Source organism: Medicago truncatula, chromosome 1, assembly GCF_003473485.1.
Source record: "Medicago truncatula cultivar Jemalong A17 chromosome 1, MtrunA17r5.0-ANR, whole genome shotgun sequence".
Taxonomy (NCBI): domain Eukaryota; kingdom Viridiplantae; phylum Streptophyta; class Magnoliopsida; order Fabales; family Fabaceae; genus Medicago; species Medicago truncatula.
The window spans coordinates 54,364,766-54,389,190 of record NC_053042.1 but is presented as its reverse complement, the minus strand read 5'-3'; the positions used below and the strand labels follow the sequence as shown (position 1 = coordinate 54,389,190).

General features: G+C 34.0%; 3 protein-coding genes across 3 annotated transcripts; 1 reads left to right on the top strand and 2 right to left on the bottom strand.

The window, feature by feature from the left end:
- Positions 1 to 4,158: 4,158 nt before the first annotated feature.
- LOC112418687 (uncharacterized) lies at positions 4,159 to 5,046 on the bottom strand. The gene has a single exon (XM_024775165.1). It carries the CDS (start codon positions 5,044 to 5,046, stop codon positions 4,159 to 4,161), a length of 888 nt encoding a protein of 295 aa, XP_024630933.1.
- A 7,724-nt stretch (positions 5,047 to 12,770) lies between these two features.
- Positions 12,771 to 15,417, top strand: LOC25485578 (uncharacterized protein YnbD). The gene is made up of 2 exons (XM_013614818.3): positions 12,771 to 13,501; positions 14,699 to 15,417. Exons 1-2 carry the CDS (start codon positions 12,955 to 12,957, stop codon positions 14,881 to 14,883), a joined length of 732 nt encoding a protein of 243 aa, XP_013470272.1. The 5' UTR covers positions 12,771 to 12,954; the 3' UTR covers positions 14,884 to 15,417.
- Positions 15,418 to 20,097: 4,680 nt separating this feature from the next.
- Positions 20,098 to 24,245, bottom strand: LOC25485577 (uncharacterized). Its single transcript, XM_013614816.3, has 9 exons — positions 24,130 to 24,245; positions 23,786 to 23,890; positions 23,053 to 23,688; positions 22,847 to 22,933; positions 22,515 to 22,637; positions 22,188 to 22,349; positions 21,727 to 21,813; positions 20,966 to 21,244; positions 20,098 to 20,531 (listed from the first exon to the last, which is right to left on the bottom strand). The coding sequence occupies exons 2-9, from the start codon at positions 23,877 to 23,879 to the stop codon at positions 20,311 to 20,313; spliced, it is 1,689 nt and encodes a 562-aa protein (XP_013470270.3). The 5' UTR covers positions 23,880 to 23,890; positions 24,130 to 24,245; the 3' UTR covers positions 20,098 to 20,310.
- Positions 24,246 to 24,425: the final 180 nt, after the last annotated feature.

Here is a 24,425-nt window from a genome sequence, read left to right as displayed (position 1 = left end):
TGCTCTTTGTTGCTATCATCTAAATCATCACCATCATCCTCTAAAAGGACTTGTTTGAAACGATTCAAAAACTAAAAGGACTTGTTGGGACTTTTGAAACTTAAAGGACGACTTTGGGGAAAACGAAAAAACTTAGAGGACCTTTAGATGCATTTGATCTTATTAATAAGAACATCATGTACGTCTTTCATGACCATCTTCCAATTGCGATCTTTTAATGCATCAATTGGGTTTATGGGTAAAGGAGAAATGGATTGAGGGGTTGATGTGTGTAGGTTGAAAAGTTGACGAGGTTTAAAAATACCATGTTGGGAGCGAGTTTTCATTTGAGGAGAAAGGGGTGCATGTGGGAAAACATGAGTGATTATATATTGAGGTGGGGAGGTAGGAGAAGTTTGTGTTTCGGAAGTTGGTGTTGGGGAAGGAGAATTTATATGGGATATGGGTGTAGTTTGAGAGGTAGTGATATCTTGGGTTGTAGGGAGTAGTTATGTGGGAAGAAAGAGTCGTTTGAGGTGTAATGTATAATTGTGAGTGAGCAAGATGAAGTATGTCGTCATCTAAGAAATTGTTGTTTGGCACTGTAGGAGCATTCATTGTAGAAAACAGAAAAGTATTTTCCTCAAACAGAACGTGCCTAGAGATAATGACTTTACGACTCGACAATTCATAACACTTTTAACCTTTATGATTAGACGGATAACCTAGAAAAACACATGGTGTAGACCGAGGTTGGAGTTTATTTCTAGTGGTGGATGGAATGAGGGGATAGCAAAGACAATCGAATACACGAAGATGTGAATAAGCTGGGTCTTTTTGGTAGAGAATTTTTGTGGGTGATTGAAGATTAAGTTTCTTATTTGGAATTATGTTGTGTAAGTAAGTGGCCATTTGAAGAGCATGATGCCAAAATATTGGAGGAATAGAAGCATGAGCAAGGAAGGTGCGGATGACGTTATTTATTGTACGAATTTTTCTTTCAAATTTTCCATTTTGAGGGGAGGTGTGAGGACAAGACAAGTAAATCTAAATGACATTCCATTTTGTTCACAAGATTTTTGAAAAAGAATGTTATAATATTCTTTGCCATTGTCACGTTGAAAACATTTTATTTGGCGTTCAAATTGTGTTTGAATATGAGCACGAAATTGTGAAAAAATGGAATAGACATATGATTTGTTACTGATTGGAAAAGTCCACAAAAAATAGGTGAAGTCATCAAGAAATAACACATAATAACGATGCCCTCCGGAACTTAACACCGGAGAGGTCCAAAGATCACTATAAATGATGTCAAAAGGCATACAACTAAAAGACAGAGAATTAGAAAAAGGAAGTTTTATTTGTTTCCCAAGTGGACAAGATTGACAAAAGAAATCATCACGCAACTTATTACATAACAAAAATTTGTTTCGATGGAGAGAATTTAAAACAGGAGCTCTTGGATGTCCTAGACGACAATGCCATAACTCGGTAGATGAAGCGGCAAAGGCTGATGGTGGTGATGGGGCTGCGGCTGTGTGTTGGCTTGTGGGAATAGGGTAAAGGTCACCAAAACTGTTACATCTCATTAAAAGTGTTCCTGTCTGAAAATCCTTCACAGAAAAACCAAAGGGATCAAATTCAACAGAGACATCATTATCAATTGTAAACTTTCTGACAGAAACAAAGTTTTTAATAAGTTTTGGTGCATGTAAAACGTTGTTTAAAGTTAGGGAATTAGGTAAAGATGCATGACCAGAACCTACAATAGGAATATGATGACCATTTCCAATAGTAATATTATTACTCATATTAAAATAAGTCGTGAGGTTACCTCCATTGCCTGTCATATGAGAAGTTGCTCTGCTGTCCATATACCATCGATCATCGGGGGGGGGGGATAGAGAAAGTATGCATAGCAACCTGAATGTCTGTCGGGACATAGTATTGTGGTGCTTGCTGGCCGATGGAGCAGTGACAAGATTGGCTTGATGAGGCCTAGGACCAAGTATGCCAGACTGTTTTGGTGGTGCACCTGTTGTCGGGTATGGACATGGTGGAGTTGCCTATGGCTGCTGTAACGCCCACTTTGATTTATTTAATTATTTTGTTGAGTTTAGAATATATTTATATGATTTGTGTGATTTAATGAGGTGTTGTGACTTATTTTATTGTTTAATAAAATAAGATTTGAAAATAAAATAAATATTGAGTTGAGGGGTTGTTTTGAGATTTTAGAGAGTTTTGGGGGAGAAAGAGGAAATAAGATAGAATAGATAGAGGAGATATAAATAGGTGAGGGCTAGGTTTAGAAAAGTTTTAACGTACGATCAATTTTGGAGAAAAGGGAGAAAAGTCAAGAAAAGAGAGAAGAACCAACAAGAGGCTGCGATTTCGAATTCTTAAGGTAAGAGTGAGACTAGCATTCAATCTTATTAAGTCTGTAATTCTGATGATTAAATTTAACAAGTGTAGGATTGGTTTTAGAGAATTTGAGAATTAGGTTAAAGGGAGAAATTGATGATTAATTGATGAAAAATTGTTAGATTGATGTAGAAACTGTTTATAGACCTTAGACAATTCATAGGTTGATATCTGGAATCAATGTTAAGCTTAAAACCATGCCTTTAGGTGGATTTTCGTGAAAACTGCAATTCTGTCGAGCCAACATTCATGGCTTGCCTCCCGAGGGATGATCCTCGCCCTCGCGAGTGATGATCTTCATCGCTCGCCTCGCGAGCAAGTTTCATTTGCCTCGCGAGTTGCATGTTGCAGCTCGCCATAGCGAGTATGACCAGTGAGGAAACCTGATTTGTGATTTGACTTATTAAGTCGAGTTTTAGCTGATTTTGAGTGCCTGTATATGTATAATAATGATTAGGCAAGTTTTTAGATTGAGATTGAACCTGGGAAAGTTTAAAAATGGATTTTTGGGTGAAAAATGTCAAATTCCCGAGAGCATCCAGTTTCTTGTTCGCCAAGGCGAATGCCAATTTTATGAGCTCGCCATAGCGAGTAGAGGCTCTCGCCTCGCGAGCCCCTGTGAGACAGAATACCTTGTTAGGATAAATGTGACCTTTGTCGCACGAGTTGACGTGAGTTGATCATGGGGGTAAGAAACTAAGTTGCTTATCTTACTGTTGTTGTTTCAGTAAGCCTGAATTATATGATCCGATGTTGTTAATAATGTGATATAAATGTATATGCATTACATGAATTATATATGATGTTTGAGATGTTGTTGATTTGCATTTGACATTGTTATATCATGAACTATTTTATGAACTGCCTATGTTGCCGTTTGTTTATTAACTAAACTGCATGAGTCGGTCTAAGATGAAAGATGTTGTTCCAAATTATTGGATTTATATAAGAGGTCGATGTTCTAAGATGTTAAGTTGTTGAGTCCATGCATACTCATTCATTGTTGGGGGCTTGATGCCCTTGAGCCTTTGCTCAATTAAGTTGAGGGCTTGATGCCCTGGAAGTATATTAATACTTAAACACGTTGAGGGCTTGATGCCCTGGATTGGTACCACATACATGATTAAGAGGTCTAGGTTGCATAGTCAAGTTGAAGTCGCATTGTCGAGTCAAAGTTGTTAAGTTGTCAAGTTGTTAAGTTGTGATTCTATACATGAGGTGTTAATAAAGTGCTATATGATTATATTATTATCCATGAAGAATTTATGATATTGTCATGTTGTTAAATATAATTGATGAATTATATCCTTAATATTATTGTTTTCTGAAATCTCACCCCTTCTGCTTCGAAATGTTGCTCTTTGTATGAGTAACTTGCAGGTGATCGAGAATAAGTAGCTGTTGATTGCTGTCGTGAGTGGCCATCTCTCATTGTGTCTTTAGGTGCTCTGATACGTAACGGGATGGGAACTTTTGTGGCTATTTTCTATTCCTTACGTATTTGATTATGAATTTATATGATTAAGTTGTTAATTGGATTTTTATGAGATGTTTTGATGAGGCCTTCGTGCCAAGACTATTTATGTTGTTGAATTAAATCCGCTGCGAAGTTTTGAATATTTATGTTGATTGAATTATGAAGGATAAATTGTTATTTATTCCAATTTATGATTTTTAAGAAGTGTAGCATTCCGTTTATGTGGAAAACTCTGATTATTTGTTATGAAATTTTTATATTGGGAAGACGGGGTGTTACAGCTGCCATGGATACACCCATGACTGTTGCTGATAGGGAGATGGAAACCACAGGGGTTGTTGCGGCTGAGAGCGACCTCCACCTCTACCATTGCTCCATCCACGACCTCCGCGACCATTATTTCTACCACCGCGAGGGTTGCTTCCGCGACTTTTGTTGTTGTTGTTGCGATTGTTACCAGCCGATGCAAAAGCATCATCATGAGAGGATAAGAAAACTGAGTTATCAACAGTAGTGACTGCCTTCTTGGCTTTGGCGGTTTCCTCTAAGATGATCATGGAGCGAGCTTTGTAAAAAGGGGGAAGAGAGTCACCGTGACGAATTTGGGAACCGACTGTGGCATAAGCATCAGTGAGGCCAAAGATGAGCTGAAGCACTAGACTTTCGTTGGACACGGGAGCACCAACATTAAAGAGTTGGTCAGAGAGAGATTTGAGATGTTGACAGTAGGTGGAGGCATCAGGAAATTGCTCCATACGGGCATTTGAAAATTCTTGCTCTAGATAGAGAGTACGAGAATTTTTATTATCATAAAAAATATTGAACAACCGATTCCATGCTTGTTCTGCAGTGGAATCTCGTTTTATAATGGTGTGAAGGATATCATCCGATATAGTGCCGTAAATCCATTGTAGGACAACAACATCTAATCGTTCCCAGAGATTAGGATCAATGGTTTTTAGGTCAGGAGAGGGTACAACTTCGGTGGGGATGATATGATCAATTACTTGATGAACACGGGCATGGATTTTGAACAGTTCAGACCACGTGTTATATTGACCCTTTTCAATACTAAATGTAATTTTGATTAAATTTGTGATGTTTGAAATGGTGAAGGCGGGGTGGGTAGGCGGGGAAGAGGGGGTCCATGAGACACCAGACATGATGAGATGTTGGTGGGTGATCAAATTTTTTAGAAGAGAAGAGGGGAGAGAGAGCGGCCGGCGTGGGTGGTTGGGAGGAAGAGGAGGTCAGCGGCGGTAGGGAAAGAAACTAGGGTTCTTGGATCAATACCTAATGTTTATTGATACCATGTTAGAATAATAGGCCTTGCCTTTCCATTCCTTTAGGTTTTGTATATATACAATCAGAGTATTGATCCTATACATGCATGACTAATCAATGTTAATCAGTTTACATTAATTTACAATAATGATATTCTAAGACTTTTATATACTCCAACGGGCATACTATATACCCCATTGGGTATATAGAGTGATAAATTTCAATCTAAATCAAAATAATTTTAATCAAAATTTCATAAAACTACCGTTGATAATACATCAATGTAATAAAAAGAACAAACAAACAACTCTATCTTAACTCCAGCAATACATAAATATAATATATGCTAGAATTTACAACAACTTTATATTTATAATGTATATAAATAATATCTATTATACGACATACATGATCCAAATGAGTCATACACAAACGACGAGAGAGTAGTTGATATTGTTGTTTGTGATTGAAATGTATAATTCCAAGAGTCATGTTTATCGCATGATAATGAAGAAAATCAAGTGCGTGTGATTTATCAATATAATTAAATTTGTTTTTTTATGATATAAGTTGTTTATTTGAGGATATTTTTATCATTTCACAATTTTTTTTTTTATTCTTGTCACTTTATATTCAACCAAACAAAAGAAAATGGAGTATTTCTTTTTTTAGGACATAGCATTTATTTATTTTTCCCTTAAATCAAACAAATACATTAAGTCTTTCCTCTTAAACCGTTAAAAAAGAGGAAAGATTTAAATGTATTTTAACGATTTAAGAGGAAAGAGGAAAGATTTAATGTTGTTGACACATTGCATAAGACTGTGTCATGTGAGTAATTTACTGAAATACCCCTCGACAGTTAACTGTCGAATTATGGAACCGGCTGAAGTTAACTACCGTGGAAAATTTCGGCAGTAAACTACCGAGAAAAACTGAAAACTTCGGCAGTTAACTGCCGAGGAAACCTCAAACCTGTTTTTTTTTTTTTTTGACAAAAACCATAAATTATTATACTTATGCGTATATATCTTAATAAGAATAACATTTAAATCAGTGTAAAAATTAAACATTCGAATATTATTTTGCACATTACTTAAATAAAAATAATAAAAAAAAATCGTTAAAATAATTGTGCACAACGATTTTTTTTAAGGTATAATATGTTGTTATATTTTATACATTAAAATAATTGTGCACAAAGATTTTTTTTTTTATTTAAGTAATTTGCAAAACAATATTCAAATGCTTAATTTTTATATTAATTAAAATATTTTTTGAAGACTTAAATGCTCTTTATTTTTTGGTCAAGATTTAAATGATATTCTTATTAAGATATATATATATGCATAAGTATAATACTGCAATTGTTTGAAACGTACAAAATAATGATTGAAACATTCAAAATCAATAAATATTATTAGTGACAATTTATGATTTTTGTCAAAACAAAAAAAACAGATTTGAGGTTTTCTCGGCAGTTAACTGCCGAAGTTTTCAGTTTTCCTCGGTAGTTAACTGTAGCCGGTTCCATTATGCGGCAGTTAACTACCGAGAAGCATTTGAGTAAATTACTCATGTTTCTCAGTCAATGCATATGTGTCAACAACAATTTTCAACCAAACACTCCCTTATGAATCTATTCATTTATTAAAAGAAAACCTTAAAATGACAAAAAAAAAAAAAAAAGGATGGAGGAGAGACACCTCGTACAAAGAATAACCATCAAACCTTATCAAGAGTTTTCCAATAATATTTCGAACAGGGGCGGTTTTACCCTAGCAAGCCTGGGCACATACTCGGACTAAACACATTTTCTTTGTATCAATACAAAAAATTTGACATGTCTAAAATCCATCAATATAAGGTTAATTTTCGTAGCTGAATGCGTCAGTTTGTCATTGCATGTTTTCCATTTTACCTATGGACAAAATCGTAGGTAATTATAAGGATACCATTTTAAAAACATTAATGACCCCTACCTTGGGGCTGTCACTAAAATCAAAATTTATGTATACTCCATTGCTATTTTAATTTACGGTAATAAATTTTGAATCACCATTCATAATAACTTATCAGACAAAATGACATACTATCAAGTTACAACTTACAATCACTTCATACCTAAAAAATAAGCTTAATTGCTATTTTGGTCCCTTAATTATTTTTTTGGTATCGCTTTGGTCCCATAAATAATAAATTTCAGTCCTTTAATTTCATCTCGGTTGTAGTTTTTAGTCCTTTCTATTAGATTAATTCAAAAACATTGAAGTAAGGACACGTTTCAGTTTAACATTGACTTTAACTTTAATTCATCTTCTTCCTTCTTCTTCATTCATCTTCTTCTCGAAGTTCATCAAGATCAACAAACAAACCCATAAATATTTAAAGTTTAACATTATATAACCCTTTCATCTCTTTTCTTCAAATAGATCTACTCCCTCCTTCGTAACACCATTCACCACCACCATAATCATCATCATCATCTACAGGTCCATCATTATGAATAACATCACCTTGAAAGTCAAACCCATAACTTTAATTCATCTTCTTCCTTCTTCTTCATTCATCTTCTTCTTGAAGTTCATCAAGATCAACAAACAAACCCATAATATTTAAAGTTTAACATTATATAACCCTTTCATCTCTTTTCTTCAAATAGATCTACTCCCTCCTTCGTAACACCATTCACCACCACCATAATCATCATCATCATCTACAGGTCCATCATTATGAATAACATCACCTTCAAAGTCAAACCCAAAATTCACACTCATCCAACCATTGCAGCAAACATAACAAACCCAATTTTATTTTTATTTTTTTATAAATTGTTGTTCAATAAAACACAAGAAAAAAAATAAACCCAGATAAATTTATCACCATCTCCATGTGAATATCATCACAAGTTGGTATTCACGGTGGTTTGAATACAGTGGAAACTCGGATTTGATCTGAACATACACACATACACACACAGTGATGCACGTTTTTGCTTTCTAGGAAAGGGTGTTGTTGGCGACATCGATATTTCATGTCACTCATGATGCTTCTGATCTGGAATCGGTTCAGATCTAGTGGTTATGGGGTTTTAGGTTGCTTGCGATTGAACAATAATCATACGCTAAAGAAAAACTACAATTAGGATTCACAAGGAAAAAATCACAAACAAAATTAAGTGAAGATGGGGGAGAAAAGCCAACAGAATATAAGGAATCAGAGAGGATGATGTCTCAACAATAAAAATGGAGATTTGGGTTAGAGAGGATAACTTACCCGTATTAAGATCTGTCCATATTTTATTGGCTAAAGTGCACTTTTCCCCTCTTAATTTTCAAAAACTTGCAATTTTGGCTCTCTAACTATAAAAACTACAATATTGGTCCCGATTTAGCCTCTTTGCATCTTTGGTCCTATTGATCAATTTTGATTTATTCAACGCCTACATGGCAGGCCATGTGTGTAATTAATTAATTAAAAAATTTAAAAAATCAAAAAGTCAATTTTTAAATTAAATAAATTAAAAAAAAATTTAAAAATCCTAATTAATTTTCTCTTCTTCTCCAACGACACACAACACAGCAACCCACATTCATTCAACACATCATCAACAAATACAAACCTATCACAACAACAACAACAACAACCCTCAAATAATACCCTAATTAGTTCTGGAACTTGGGTATTTACTCGTTAATTAAACTACAAGGAATTATTGTTGTTTATTTTCCTAGTGTCAGCCGAGCCGAACCAAGCAGTGATACAATATGTTATCATTCAAACAAAAGCCACGCAACAAAACATAAGCACACTCAGGAACATGAACATTTTCAAGACCCAAATTAATAATTGCTTTGGTTCCTTCACCCAAAGTTCTACAACCTTCAAGCTTCTTGAGAGCAACGTTAATTTAAAAAGTCAAGTATATTAGAAGCTTATCAGCAGGGCTTTTGATGTCAAAGTTTCTGAAGAACACATTGGCTCTGAAGAATGTGATTGCTTCATCCACAATATCAGTTCTATCTACCATTCATAATACACAACAACAACATATATCACATTCTGAAAAAACCAAAAAATAAATAAACGAATTGAAAGAGAAAAAGAAAAAACCTTGATCTGAAACAGGTGCAGGACCCTTAATGTGGCTTTTTAAAGGAAGAAGAGGGCATCCACAAGCTCTGTTAACTCCTTCATCGTCCACAAAACTAGAGTGATAAACCTTAATTCACACATCAACAACAACAAAGAAAGAATGATTTTTATTCGGGAAAACAAATTAGGGTATTATTATGACTAAGAATGAAATGAATTGGTGTAGCATGCTTCTATGTACCATGCTTCTTTGTTCTGGTAATTTTTGTTTGTTTGGGTTTGATTGGAAGAGATGAAGATAGACATGAACATGAAGAAGAGTTTTGGGATTTTTTTTTCTTCTGATTTTTAATTTTTTTCTTAATTTATTTAATTTAAAAATTGATTTTTTGGTTTTTTAAATTTTTTAATTAATTAATTACACACGTGGCCTGCTACGTAGGCGTTGAATAAGTCAAAATTGACCAAAAGGATCAAAGATGCAAAGGGGTTAAATCTTAGGGGACTAAAATTATAGTTTTTATACTTAGGGGGCCAAAATTGCAAGTTTTTGGAAGTTAAGGGGGAAAAATGCACTTTAACCTATTTTATTTGCACATTTGTTCTATTAACAATAATGAAGGAGGATAATGTCTCAACAATCTCAAACTAGCAATATTTAATTTATGGGTTTATGAATTTCTCTGGGTTATGATTTTTTTTGGGTATTTTTTATAAACATTGATGAAGAGGATGAAAGTGATGAGAGAAGATGAAGAAATGAACAAAAATATCAGGTAATGATAGTGCACTATTATTTACAATAGACCTCCGAAATCCAATAATGGTAATGATAGTGCACTATTAATGGTAATGTTTCAACAAATAGATTAAACGGTTGAGATTAAAAAATTAACGAGGTCTACGGTATAACATCTATAATGTTAGTCCATTTAAGACATTTGAGGTTAACCCATTGATCAAAGAGACTTTTTATTAATACATGCTTTGGTCCCTTAACTTATTTTTAGTTTTTATTTTGGTCCCTTAACTATAAAGTGTCTCAATTTGGTCCCATAAGTCTTCCTCCGTTTACTAATATGGTCCTCTCCGTTAGTTTTTTAATGTCTAAATTTTTTGATATGTTTTCAACCGTTTGATTGTAGGTTCATTGTATACAACACTGAACTATCAACACCTAATCTTTTTTGTTTCTCTTCATCTTCTTCTCCCATCTTCATCAACATTCATAAAAAGAATATCCAAAAAAACCCAGAAAAAAACTTACATAATTAACATTATACCCAAAAGAAGAAAATCAATTTATCACCCACCTACACCCCCTTCATCTCTGTCACATGCATCAACACCATTCTTTTAATAATTTTCATATTCTCCAACAACAATCTTCTTGATCTTCTAACAATCTTCTCCAAATGCAAAAACAAAATCAACAAAATTTAAATCTCTATCATTACTCTTGTGTGGTTTCCTCTTCTTATTTTTTTCATAAATAACTTCCAAAATTTCCACTTCTATGTAGAAACATCATATGCCCATAAACATAGAAATAAAGAAGAAGAAAAAAACCCTTAAACATCATACTGCATAACATACCCAAAATCAAACTCAATTTCATTTATCTTGATACTTTTTCATCTAGAACATACTGCAGAAACATCATACTGCAGGAATTTCAAATTCTGAAAAATGGATATGAGAAATGGGAATTTCGAATTTTAATAAATGAACTTGTTGTTGAAATTTTGAGAATTTATATGGAATTAGAGAAATGAGAATTTCATTGTTGTTGATAATGAGTTCTTAGTAATGATCAATTTCGAATTTCAAATGGGTTTTGAGAAATGGGTTTTGTTTTCTTAATCAAGATGGAAAGAGTTAAAAATGATGTTTGTTTTTTTTTCTTCAAATTTCCTGCGTTTTCGAATTTCAGGTTGTGTTGATTTCTGGTTCGTGTGTGATTTCTGATTGAAAAGAAGAGAAGGATGAAAAAAATTAGTTGATATTTCTTTGAATGGTTTGGAAGAGAGAAAGGGAAGACAAATATATTCTTTTTACGTTGTTGTTGTTACTGTTTTAAATCATTGTGTTGTTGTTGTGTTGTTGATGGGCTGAATTTGAAGAAATGCATTTTTTTAAATTTATGATGATGATGAAAAGAATTAAAAAGGGATGAAAATAATTTATCGATGTGTTGTTTCTGCTACTGATGATGATTTCTGGATTTTTTAAGAAAAAGTCTAAAGAAGAAGAAGATGAAGAAAGTGAAAAAAATATTAGGTGTTAGTCGTTCACAGTAAAGTACAATAGACCCTATGTAATTCAACAGTCCTCTTTTAAAGAAAAAATCAAATGGTTAAAATTAAAAATTTAATACGGTCTATGGTGAACCACCTTTAAATATGGTTCACCTTAGAGTTTTGATGTTAAAAACTAACAGAGAGGACCAAAAGAGGTAACGGCAGAGATTTAAGGCCAAATTGAGACATTTTATAGTTAAGGGATCAAAATGAAATTCAAAAATAAGTTAAGGGACCAAATCATGTATTAAGCCTTTTATTAATTATGAGATTAAAGCGATACCAAAAAATGAATTAAGACTATGTTTGGATTGATGGAGAGTGATGGAATGGAATGAAATTGAGTGGGATGGAACCATGTTCCATTGTTTGGTTTTGTAAAAAAGGAATGGAATGGAATGGAGTGTGATGGAACCCATTCTATCCAATACCACTCATTCTTCCAATTTGGGGTGTATCCAATGGAATGGAACACATTAATAATTTTATTACAATTTTATCCCTGCATTTTCTATTTCACCTTCTTCTTTCTTCTTGCGTGTGTGCAATTTGAATTTTTTTTTCCTGTTTTTCTCTCCTACAACTCTCTCTCTAATTAGTATTTTAGGTCACTTATCTCCAGTTTTTTCTTCCAGAAAGCCTCACGCCTTCCATGGCATAGTAGTTATTTAATGTTCCTCGTTGTGACACCACAAAGTTCCACAATTTGCAGAAAAGAAAATCCAATCCATATAGTAGTCATATAACAAACTTACTACTTACTATGCTCTTCTAATCCTTTCTATGAATTGAGCCATCAACCATTATTATTATATTGTTTAATTAAATAATATCTGAACCATTGGAGAAAATTATGCTTCAAGGTTGTGTTTCATCATTAGAGGTAGATAATAAAACATCCGTGTTTTAATTTGCAGCGAGTTCATATTTTGGATGCATCATTCTTATATGTGAAGCATTTTTATTAAATTAGGTATAATACATTTTTTGATGTGAAGCATTTTTAATGTTTTTTTTAAATAAAGGTTAAAATTGGAATAAAAAATTATATACATTCCATTCCGTCAACTTCTCAAACAATAGAGTGGAAAGTTAGTTCCGTTCCATCGTAAAATATCCAAACGATGGAATGTAATCTCTATTCCATTTCATTTCATTCTGCTCCATTCCATTCTTTTCCGCTCCGTTAGTTTTAAGTTATCCAAACAGAGTCCGTGGGACTAAAAAAGACTTGCAATCAAAGTGGTTTGATCGTACATAACCGCGTGCGTCAACCAACCAGATAACAAACAGAGACTATTTCCCCGATCTCGATTTCTGGTTCTTCTTCTTCCTACGGTTGATGTTGCAGTTTCTGTATCATTGTACATAACCTAAACTCGTTCTCTAATCATGGGTGTTGGTATATCAGTGTTAATCGCACTAAAAGCAACAACCCTATTACTAATCTTCGCATACCTAAAAAACCTAGGTTTCTTAATTCTATCCATTCCATTCCTCTATTCATCCTTAGTCTCATTTCTCGTTTCAATCGCATCACACCCATCCATCGATCTTCCCTTACTTCTCGGAAAAACCTCCGACGGAACCTTCCCACTTGTTTCACTCATTATCTTCAGCCCTTATCTCTACTTCGTTCGAATCTTCTCTGCGCTTCGAAGACGAAAAAGCGGTGAACCACCTTATAGTAAGGTTCATGATGGACTTTATGTTGGCGGTTGGCCTTCTTCGCCGGAAAAGATGCCGCCTGGTGATCCTGCTATTATTGATTGTACTTGTGAGTTTCCGAGGTTGAAAAATTTGAGTGGTGGTTTGCCTTATAGATGTGTTCCTACTTGGGATACTAGGTCTCCTCAACCTGGTGATATTGAATTGGCTGTTAAATGGGCGCTTCGTAAAAGAGATCTTAATCGTCCCATTTTTGTTCATTGTGCTTATGGTAAGTAATTACTCTTCCCCTCAACTTTTTTTTTTTTTTTTTTACTCTATGAATGTTGTATTGTCGAATCTCTACGACATAATCAAGATATATGATATAACACTGTAGCGTAGTTTGATTCATGTAGCTGACCCCACTTAGTCTGTGGTTCTTGTTGTCGTTGTATGAATCAAACTAGGTCCCTCGGATAATGCACACCAATTACTGATAAAGGGAAATGTTGGACAGGTTCTTAAAATAAGAGTAAGCAAACCAACTAAAGAGAGAAAATAACCCTCACATGTCTTAAGTGTTTAGAGATCTTTTGTACTGTGAGTCCTTCAAGGAAACAACAGATAATTGAGATAACCATTGGAAGAAAGAACTTGACTATTACAATTTTACTAGTTTTGGCTGCTGTACACTATTGGCATCAACAACACTGTTTGTTTTGGTGATCTTCTTACTTTCGTGTTCGTTATCTTCGGTTGACAGACAGTTTTAAGAACTCCTCGTCCTGTTTACTGATTGCTCTTTCATCACTATTATCAGCACTTGAGCTGCAAATCTATGTATATTAATATTCACTAGAATAACACACATGCAATGAAAAAACTGGGTGTTGCATGATTATGAAAAGCCCATATTGTCAATTAGGTAGGATTATATACATCTATAATGCTTACTATTTTACTCATTTTCATTTATGCCCCAGTCTATTCAAATCATATGATAAATGATACACTGAATTTTATTTTGCACAATTTGCAGCAGTAATAAATACTATGATTGTCGTTGTTGTCTTAATTATTAGATTCAGAGCAAACATCCAGAGATGAATGAAACATACAGAAAAGTGAAACTATTATATTCCCAGGTCCCTGCATAGGCATGTGCACTGACACAAGTTTTATGATTAACTAGTTGTGTGATTGTAATATAGTGAAACTCTCATTGGTCCAATGTCTCTACATTTAAATTTCAAATTAAAAGGTACACACATGAAATTGCCTCGCAAATGCATCATATCCACAACTTCTGATGAGTAGAGTTGTAAACAGTTTAACAGACCTATAAAATATTGTATCAATATAAAATCCAAGCAATAATGTCAATGTTACATTATTTAGTTACTGTCAAGCCAAACTGTTATGCTTGCCTATAAGAATGTGATATAACCAACATCATTTTGTTTTGTTTTCCCTTTCTTGTGTAAAGGTCATGGAAGAAGTGTTGCTGTGATGTGTGCACTGTTAGTTGCAGTAGGTGTCACAGATGATTGGAAAAATGCTGAAAAGCTGATAAAGCAAAAACGGCCCTACATTCGCATGAATGCTCTCCATCGCAAGGCACTTGAAGAATGGTCAGCGCATCGATTGTCTACGCCGAAGCCAAAGAAGTGATTCATTGACTAAATCTGATTATTTTTGTCAATCCCAATTTGATGGTTTTCCAGACAATACAAAAAACTTGTGTAAAATAGATTCTCCTTGTGCCTCTACTTTATTAGCATTCTTGTTTTCAAATTAATCTAGAACCTATTATCTGGTTACAGACTGCTCTATAAATAGCTTCTTCTGATCGAACATGTTTAGACTGAGAACTGATGTGTTGAACAATGGGATGCTCATATTAGGAAAAGTTGGAACCACAGTTGAGACCATTGCATCGTGTAATGCCCACGGATAATGATTGCAAGTTATATTTATGACAACTGTTAAACTGTCTGTCTCCAAGCTCAAGTTAGTTTTTCTTTGCATAAGGTTTAGTTACTGCTTGTTTTGAGATTGTTTATGACACAATGGAGAGATGCCTGCAAAGTTATATGGCAGTAAATTTTATTGGTGTAACATTGTTGCATGATAGTTTTAATGTTCCAACGATCTTAGTTGAAAAAATAAATTGGAGTTGTATGTAATTTTTGTGGTTGTTCTGAAGTTTTGATGTAATGGTGTGATGGAGGAGTATTTTCAAAATCAATCATCATTTTGAAATTTCATAATTTCAAAGATCATCTTGATATTCCACTACAATTTTTGAACTATATTGAATTTATTGATGATTTTGTCATATTTAACTACAACTAATAAACTAAATATAATTAGTTTCCATATCATATGCTTTGCACTCATTTTTCTTCACCAATGGTTTATCCCACTGGATTTTCGTTGGGATTTTTTTTTTATGAGATGGATGTATGTTCACTTGGATTTTCGTTGCTTTCTTCTTCTGTGACGAGCCTTTTATAAAAAAGAAGCAAGGATGTAATTTGATCCGGCTGTAAAAAAAATATTAAAATCAAGTATCCATATCTTATGATCGAAGATTAGATGATCAAAGGATATACAATATTTTTTCTAGGAAAAAAAACATATGATTGTTTATTTCTTTCCATTTGAATGTAGAAACAAAGAGAATATTTGCACGATGGTGGTAGCCAGTAAAAGCATTCACACTTTTTGTACAGTATTTATACGGGAAGCACTTCAGTGCCATAGCAATATGGTGCCATTGTGCCATAGGACCAATCAGATTTTGACACGTGTCAAGGCTTATTAAAATAATAAAAAAATAGAAAAAACAAGTTTAATTGAAATAAAAAGAACGCGATGCAGAAAAAGCAAGTTTAAAAACAGAAAACGCGATCCAGCAAACATGTTCTTTCTCGCTTCCAGCAAACACATCTCTAAGTTCATTAGAGCGGCAACTGTAGCAGCATCGCATAGTGAAGAAAGTCTCATGTTTGTTGATAAAAGTGTAGATGAAATGTTCAAGAAAGTAACAGAATGTCCAACACAAGGTAGAGACAATGACAATGATCATCCATCATTTGTGAGTTCTGATGCTATACAACCAAAGGGATTCAAGAAACAACCCAGCTGAAAGGGAACTAAGCGACATAAAAGTTTCCTTGAGCGTCAGCCCAAGAAAAGAAGTGCTCCTCCAAGTAAACACGCTCAATCTAGCCGTGTCCTACCTCAAAGAAGTTCACAGGTATATAAGTCGATACATAGATTACTTGTTTTAGTTTTACATGTACTTTCACTTATTTTAATGTTACATAATCATTTTAGGTTAGAGAATTAACAACTAATATGGTTGATGGAGTATCTTGTTCCGCGCCTCCAACTTATGAGCCTCCGCTAGTACGTGAGGATATGTTTATTAGTTACACAACTATGTTGATGGTAATTTCATATTTTTTTTTCATAAGGAACTATTCTTATACTAATTATTTTTCATCACACAATCATGATTCTAATTATTTTTTGTTATTAATGTAGGCACCTTTTGATGATATAAATATTGGAGCATTACTTTGACCTTCGATCTCAATCGAAAGAAACGAAGCTGGTTATTTTTTGAAAATTATTATGTACAGTTAGTTTGCATTTACAGGGTTGTATTTGGAGCTGATTAAGTCTCTGTTAGGGGAGTATTTGGTAACTGTTTTTTAATGGTGGCTGGCAGCTATTGAGAGTGATTAGAATTTTGGTGTCTCCTGCTGTTTGGATTCGCACAGCTCTGTTGGTGTGTTCTCAGGGGCTGTTTTTGATGCTTGGATATGCTTGGCTGGGAATAGTTGAATTTTTCATTTTGACAGTTTCCATTAGGGACTGTTTTTAGTTGTTCATTTCTACCTTTGTTCCTTAATTGTATATGTTAGCATCATGTGTAGCTTTTGGGCTTCTTAGTGTGGAGTTTTATTTTTTGTTGGGAGTATCTATAGGTGTTCCGTATAAATGCGGCACCTTGATTTGTTCCGATTTTCTTTGTTTTATCCGCGAGCTGTACCGTTTTAGTACATCTCGTCGTGAATGATATTAACTGATTAAAAAATAATAATATTATGTACTCTGTTTCAATTTAGTGAATTGTGTGTATGCTTTGGTCATAGCATTAATTGTAAAATGCAGTTATAAAAGTGGACTGATGTAGCAAAATAGTGTAAACTAGTTAGTAATTTTGCACTAACAATTCAAATCTTTTATGTATATATTGTAAAGATATACATAAATTAATTGTGCAATTTTGCAATGTTGTTTCAGCGTAGAGTCCTAACTCCTAACCAACTTTGGAGTAACCAATTTTGTTTTCCTGAAAGTCCAAAAACCAGTCGCACAAACAGCAGACCAAAACCAGTCGCGCAAAAAACACAAACACAAACTTGTTATATTAGTATACCATTATTCTACAATTGATTCAAAACATCACCAATACCATTGTTTTCAATCAAGAGTAACCATTGTTATGAAGAAATAATGAGAAAGCATAATACTAACAAAAAAAAGAATTGAAAAAAAAATGATTTCATTGATGGATAAAACTTAATTTCATATACACATTGAGATCCAAATTACATGACAGAGACTTAATCTAATATACATGTAATCAAAAATGAATTAATTGAATACACATAACAAGATCTAAGCCTTCTTTAGAGACTTTCCTTCCCAATAGCAGTTGTCCAGTCTTCTTGTTCAAAATCCTTCAAACAGATCCAACCTTCCTGCAATCCTTGACACACCAAAAATCATCTTGATAAGCCAAAAATCTTATTCACCAAAACAACATGGATTCAATCGAATACGAGATTGAGAAGGAGGGATGTGAATAGCCGACGGCCTGTGATAAATTGATGTTCAACAGTGCGGCGGAGGGCGGAGGGCGGTGGTTGATGGTTATGGCGGCGGACGGCGAAGAAAACCGGTGGTGGTTTCTGGATCGCGTTTGCTGGAAGCGAGAAAGAACATGTTTGCTGGATCGCATTTTCTGTTTTTAAACTTGTTTTTTCTGCATCGCGTTCTTTTTATTTCAATTAAACTTGTTTTTTCTGTTTTTTTTATTATTTTAATAAGCCTTGACACGTGTCAAAATCTGATTGATCCTATGGCACAATGGCACCATATTGCTATGGCACTGAAGTGCTTCCCGTATTTATACACCTATTTTAGGAATAAAAGGCATGTCTTTTGTGGATTGTAATTGTGTGACATGGACATGACATTGTCCAATTCAAATGTGACATGTCGCAATACAATTTTTTAGACATAAAAATATGTGAAAGAGATAAAATAGTTGAATTGGTTTGTTTCACAATTGAATTGATCTCTCGTAGTGACATTCTCCCTTTAATGATACACAAGTGAAGCCCATCTTTTGCTACATCATCATCCTCGGTATAAAAAATGGATAGATCAACCAAATAGATAAAAATGATAGTAGAACAGACTCTTAATCAATTATTTAAGTATTATAACCAAAAAATAAGCGATTGTGCCAAAAAAAAAAAACTATTGATTGCTAAAAAATAACAAATAAAGCGTGTTGTTATATTGGGTTACCATGATAACTTTCAACAATTGTTCTGAAGAAATACAATGACACATTTTTATCCTTTGGCATTGCAACCTCAAATGATATTAGCATCAATTTATTTATGTTCTTGTATGAACGTCGTTAAATATATATATGAAAACAGGTTCTTAATAATTTTGCTACTAAAAAACTCATTTAGATTGCCTTAAAGTATCTCACGCATGTGAAATGAAGATATGTGATTTGTTGATGGATTCAAAGTTGTTGTAGCATAAAAGAAATCGTAGGTTGTGGACCTTATGGTTTCATTTCTCAATTGTTGTAAAGTCTTCCGCCAAGTAGAGAGGTTAAATTGACAAAAGAAACTATAGTGTCATATGGGCTTATAATGGCAGACATAAAACTGACATAATTATTTAATTTGAGGGAACGGTGAGCCATTGAGAATTTGAGAAGGCAAAACGGTTATAGAATTAGAGGAGATATAGTTAACGATGAAAGAAGTGAATTGTGATGTTATCAAATTGTAGTCATGTATACTATGAAAAGAGAATGTAGAATAAGAAGAGTGACACCTTGGAAATTTTGCTGAGGTGGAACAAATACAATTAAGTGTGGGCTTTAACTCACAAATTTTTATACATTCAATTTGTGTAATCATTAATCAATGTATTGAAAATTGAAATATTTGATTTTTTAAAAAAAAAAAAATACTTTCTTTGTTTTTCAACAGTTAAAAAAAATACTTTCTTATTTTGAAATCTTTAAAGAGTGTCCGGAGACACTCGGTAGAAAGACCCGTGTGTTATTCAATGACCAAGCAGCCGAGTATTGTTATTTATTGTGTCTGGTTAATGAGTTTCCCCCATACTCCTTAAGCATTCTAAAATCAACAATTATTCTTTAAAAAAAATCAAATATTTTGTTTTCCAATGCATCTATTACATGCATTTTCATAAATACTTACTATTTATAATCCTTGAAGAGTGTTCGGAGCACTCGTTAACATTTCTTTTATTTATTTTCTTTGGTGCTTTTCATACTTAACCTTACAGCTCATTTTCATGGCAGTAATAGAAAGGTTCCAAATTTTGAGACCAAGTTGATATAAGTATATGACTATTGACATTTTCTCACCAAGGTATCAAAAAAAAAAAAAAAACTGAATTGTATTGAAATGAAAGACAAACATTTTAAAAGGATACTTCAAAAGGATAATTTAAGTTTAAACAACAATAAAATGATATTCAGTGTAAATGTTTCTTTACAAAAAAAAAAACGTAAAAACTTAACTTTTTTATCTCAACATCCCAATACTGTGGGTGTGGGGGATCATTGTGTAGTGACTGTAGATATCTGTGGTAGACCCAATATTGAAATATATTGTATATCATTGACAATATCTTCAAAAGGGATACTTTGAACCATAATAATAATAATCAATACTATAAGTTTTCCTTTCAAAAAACAAAAATCAAAATTTCTGATCCCAACATATGGCACCCCATTGTTTAATGAGATTGCTGTTTGCTGCCATCCCAATACACCCTACCCCATTCATTAATGGTATTGGCATGATGTTTTGGATGTACGCTGTCACCCCAAGACACCGTACCCTGTTTAAAAGGACCGTCATGATGTTCTGGACGTACGCTGGCACCCCATTGTTTAAAGAGACTGTCCTGATGTTCTGGACGTACGCTGGCACCCCAAGACATCGCATTAGCAACTTCTGTTTATTGTTTTGATCAAATAAGAAACCAAAGGGTGAGTATACTTTAACGTGGCTGAAAGCTAAAAAAGAAAAAGACAAGGCACAACAGCCAGATGCATAAATCGAACAGCCAAAAAAACATAATAGAAGACAGGCAAACATCAAACAACCAAAAAAACATAACAGAAGACCGACAAAACAGCAAAAACAAAATAGAGAATGAATTGGGATTAATTTTCCAAGTCTGACAGCAATAGTAAGATAAACATAACCAACTTATGTGCGTATTAACACTGAATCAGTAGCTAGCATTTTCTTCATAAAATAGGAAAGCAAAAGGAATTGCATTCTAAAGCCAAAATCTAAATCGTAACAAATGGATGAAGTGCATTAATTCAACTGCAAAGAACACATCAATAGAACATTACAGCATTGAGAGTAAATCGTAGTACCTTCACCAGGCTGGGCAGTGGGTACAGTGGGAGCAGCCAAGCGTATTCCAGCGACAGGGTTTGAAGAAGGATCAGAATTATTCTGTTGGCGACGTGATACTTTGATTATTCTTTTGGTTGCCAGAACCTCGTCACTGGCTTTTTTGAAAGTTCCAGCTTCAAGGTCAGTGTCATCTTCCTCATCGTCAAGAGGAGTGTCTCGAGTGAGCTCCCGTTCAGCAGCCCTTTTCTTTGACGACTGTAGGGCATTTTTGGCATCCTCCATTACAGAAAGAACTTCTATATCCCCAAATTTCAATACAACAAAAATTGCAGTCAGAAAGTATGCATTCAACATAAGAGTAAACTATGCTATATGAATGACAACAAGTGTATGCATAATGTATAATTATAAGCTTCATATACAAACTGAAAAGGCAAAGAACATGTTATAAATCAGCTCAGAAATCCCAATAAGATGGTTATAAGGTTTGTTCTATTATGTTAAAAAACATAACAGAAGACAGACAAAACAGGAAAAAAATAGAGAATGAAATGGGCTCAATTTTCCAAGTCTGACAACAATAGCAAGATAAACATAACCAACTTATGTGCATATTAACACTCGATCAAGAGCTTGCATTTTCATAAAGCAGTAAAGCAAAAAGAATTCTATTTTCACATGCTTCTAAAGTCAAAATCTAAATCATGACAAATGGATGAAGTGCAGATTAATTCAACTGCAAAGAACATATTAATACAACATCAAGAGTAAAACTTACTTTCTACTTCTTGTTTCTCAGCAACAAACGGTTTGGTCGTCACAAGAGACTCTCCCTCTATGCTCTCTACTTTTTGCTGCTTAGCAACTTTTGTTCATTGTTTTGATCAAATAAGAAACCAAAGGGTGAGGATGTTTCAATATGGTTGAAAGATAAAAAAGAAAAAGACAAGGACAACGACCAAATGCATCCATCGAGCAACCTAAAAAACATAATAGCAGACAAAGTAGCAAAAAAAATAAAAATTAAATGGGATAAACAACAATAGCAAGATAAACATAACCAACTTACGTGCATATTAACATTCAATTAAGAGCTTGCATTTTCATAAAGCAGTGAAGCAAAAAAAAATTGTATCTTCACATGGTTCTAAAGTCAAAATTTAAATCATGACATATGGACGAAGTGCAAACTAATTCAACTGCAAAGAACATATGATTACAACATCGAGTGAAACTTACTTTCTACTTCTTCATTCTTAGAAGGAAATACGTTGATCGTAACATGAGGATCCTCTCCCTCAGTGCTCTCTATCTCTACTTTTTGCCTCTTAGCAAGAAACAAGTTGATCGTCACATGAGGCTTTCCATTTGTGCGCTCTACGTTCTTCATCTCAGCAACTTCTGTTTATTCATCAAAGGCAAGAAAATTATATCAAAATCAAAACACAATCAATTTTAAAAATCCAAAAAAAAAAAAAAAAAAACAGTTTAAAGGTTTTTAAACCCTAACGAGCCCAGATTCACATTCACATAACATATCATTACACCATTGAGAGTAAAACTTACTTTCTACTTCTTCATTCTTAGCAGCAAACACATTGATCGTCACATGAGGCTCTCCATATGTGCTCTCTACGTTTTTCATCATAGCAATTTCTTTTTTGTTATTTGAATGGTGCTCCTTAGCAACTTCGATTTATTGTTTTGATCAAATAAGAAATCAAAGGGTGAGGATATTTTAACATGGCTGAAAGTTATAAAATAAAAAAGTGGATGGAAAGCAAAAAAGAATTGCATCTTGACATGGTTCTAAAGTCAAAATCTAAATCATGACAAAAGGATGAAGTGAAAATTAATTCGAAAAGAACATAATAATACAACATTGAGAGTAAACCTACTTTCCACTTCTGGTTTCTCAGCAAGTAACGGGTTGGTCGTCACAAGAGGCTCTCCCTCTATGCTCTCTACTTTCTGCTTCTTAGTAACTTTTGTGCATTATTTTGATCAAATAAGAAACCAGAGGGTTAGAATATTTCAATATGGTTGAAAGTTAAAAAAAAAAAAAAAAAAAATTTAAAAAAAAAAAGACAAGGCAAAAACTTACTTTCCACTTCGTGCACAGGAAGCTTCTCGAAAAGAAACGAGTCGGGCTTCTCAAAACGAGACGAGCTGGTCCTCACAGGAGGCTTAATGAAATCAAAAAGAGACGGGCTGGTCTTCACAGGAGGCTTCATGAAATCAAAAAGAGACGGGCTGGTCTTCACAGGAGGCTTCTCAAAAAGAGACGGGCTTGTTGTCACAGGAGGCTTCCCAAAAGGAAATGGGCTAGTCGTTGCAGGAGGCTTCTCAAAAAGAGACGGGCTTGTCGTCACAGGAGGCTTCCCAAAAAGAAACGAGCTAGTTGTTGCAGGAGGCTTCTCAAAAAGAGACGGACTTGTCGTCGCAGGAGGCTTCCCAAAAAGAAACGGGCTGGTCGTTGCAGGAGGCTTCTCAAAAAGAGACGGGCTTGTCGTCACAAGAGGCTTCCCAAAAAGAAACGAGTTAGTCGTTGCAGGAGGCTTCTCAAAAAGAGACGGGCTTGTCGTCACAGGAGGCTTCCCAAAAAGAAATGGGCTGGTTCTCATATGAGGCTTCTCAAAAAGAGATGTGCTGGTCTCCACAGGAGGCTTCTCAAAAAGAGACCGGCTGGTCCCGAAAAGAGAAAGAAACTTACTTTCTTCTTCTTTCTGCTTAGCAACTCCTATTCATTGTTTTGATCAAATAATAAGAAAGCAAAATGTGAGGATATTTGAATACGGTTGAAACTAAAAAAAGAAAACGACAAGGCACAAACTTACTTTCAAGAAAATCAAACTGGTTTGTGCTCGCAGTATGTCCAAACATGTTGGTCGTCTCATGAGACTCTCTATCTTTGCTCTCTATATTTTTCATCGTAGCAACTTCTGTTTAGAGAATTATATCAAAACAAGGTCAATTTCTCAAAATCCCTAAAAACAAAGCAATTTATTCAAAGGTTTTAAACCCTAATCCCCTAAACCGTGAAGATTTGAATAATTAGTGTGATTGAGGGTTTAATTTCATCAAAGTATCTAAAGAAGGTTTAAAACCCTAAACACCAATTCGTAATTCACGATTCACAACAGATTCATCAAAGGCGGGAAAATTGAAAAAGAAGATATACCTTTAGCTATGTCGCGTGCAGAAGAAGAAGAAGAACTAGAAACTCTGAAAACGCTTATACTTGTTACCGTTGTTTATATAGGTTTTGGAATTGTTATTATTAGATTAATAAAAACGCTAACTAAGGGGATTTATCTTTCACAATTTTAATTTTCCACTTTTAACCTCGTTATAGATTAATAAAAACGCTAACTATTGGGTTTTATGCAATTTTCATATTTATTTATCTTTCATCTTTTTTATTTTCCACTTTCACCGTTCTTTTTCCTTTATTACATCATTTCGTCTCAAATTATA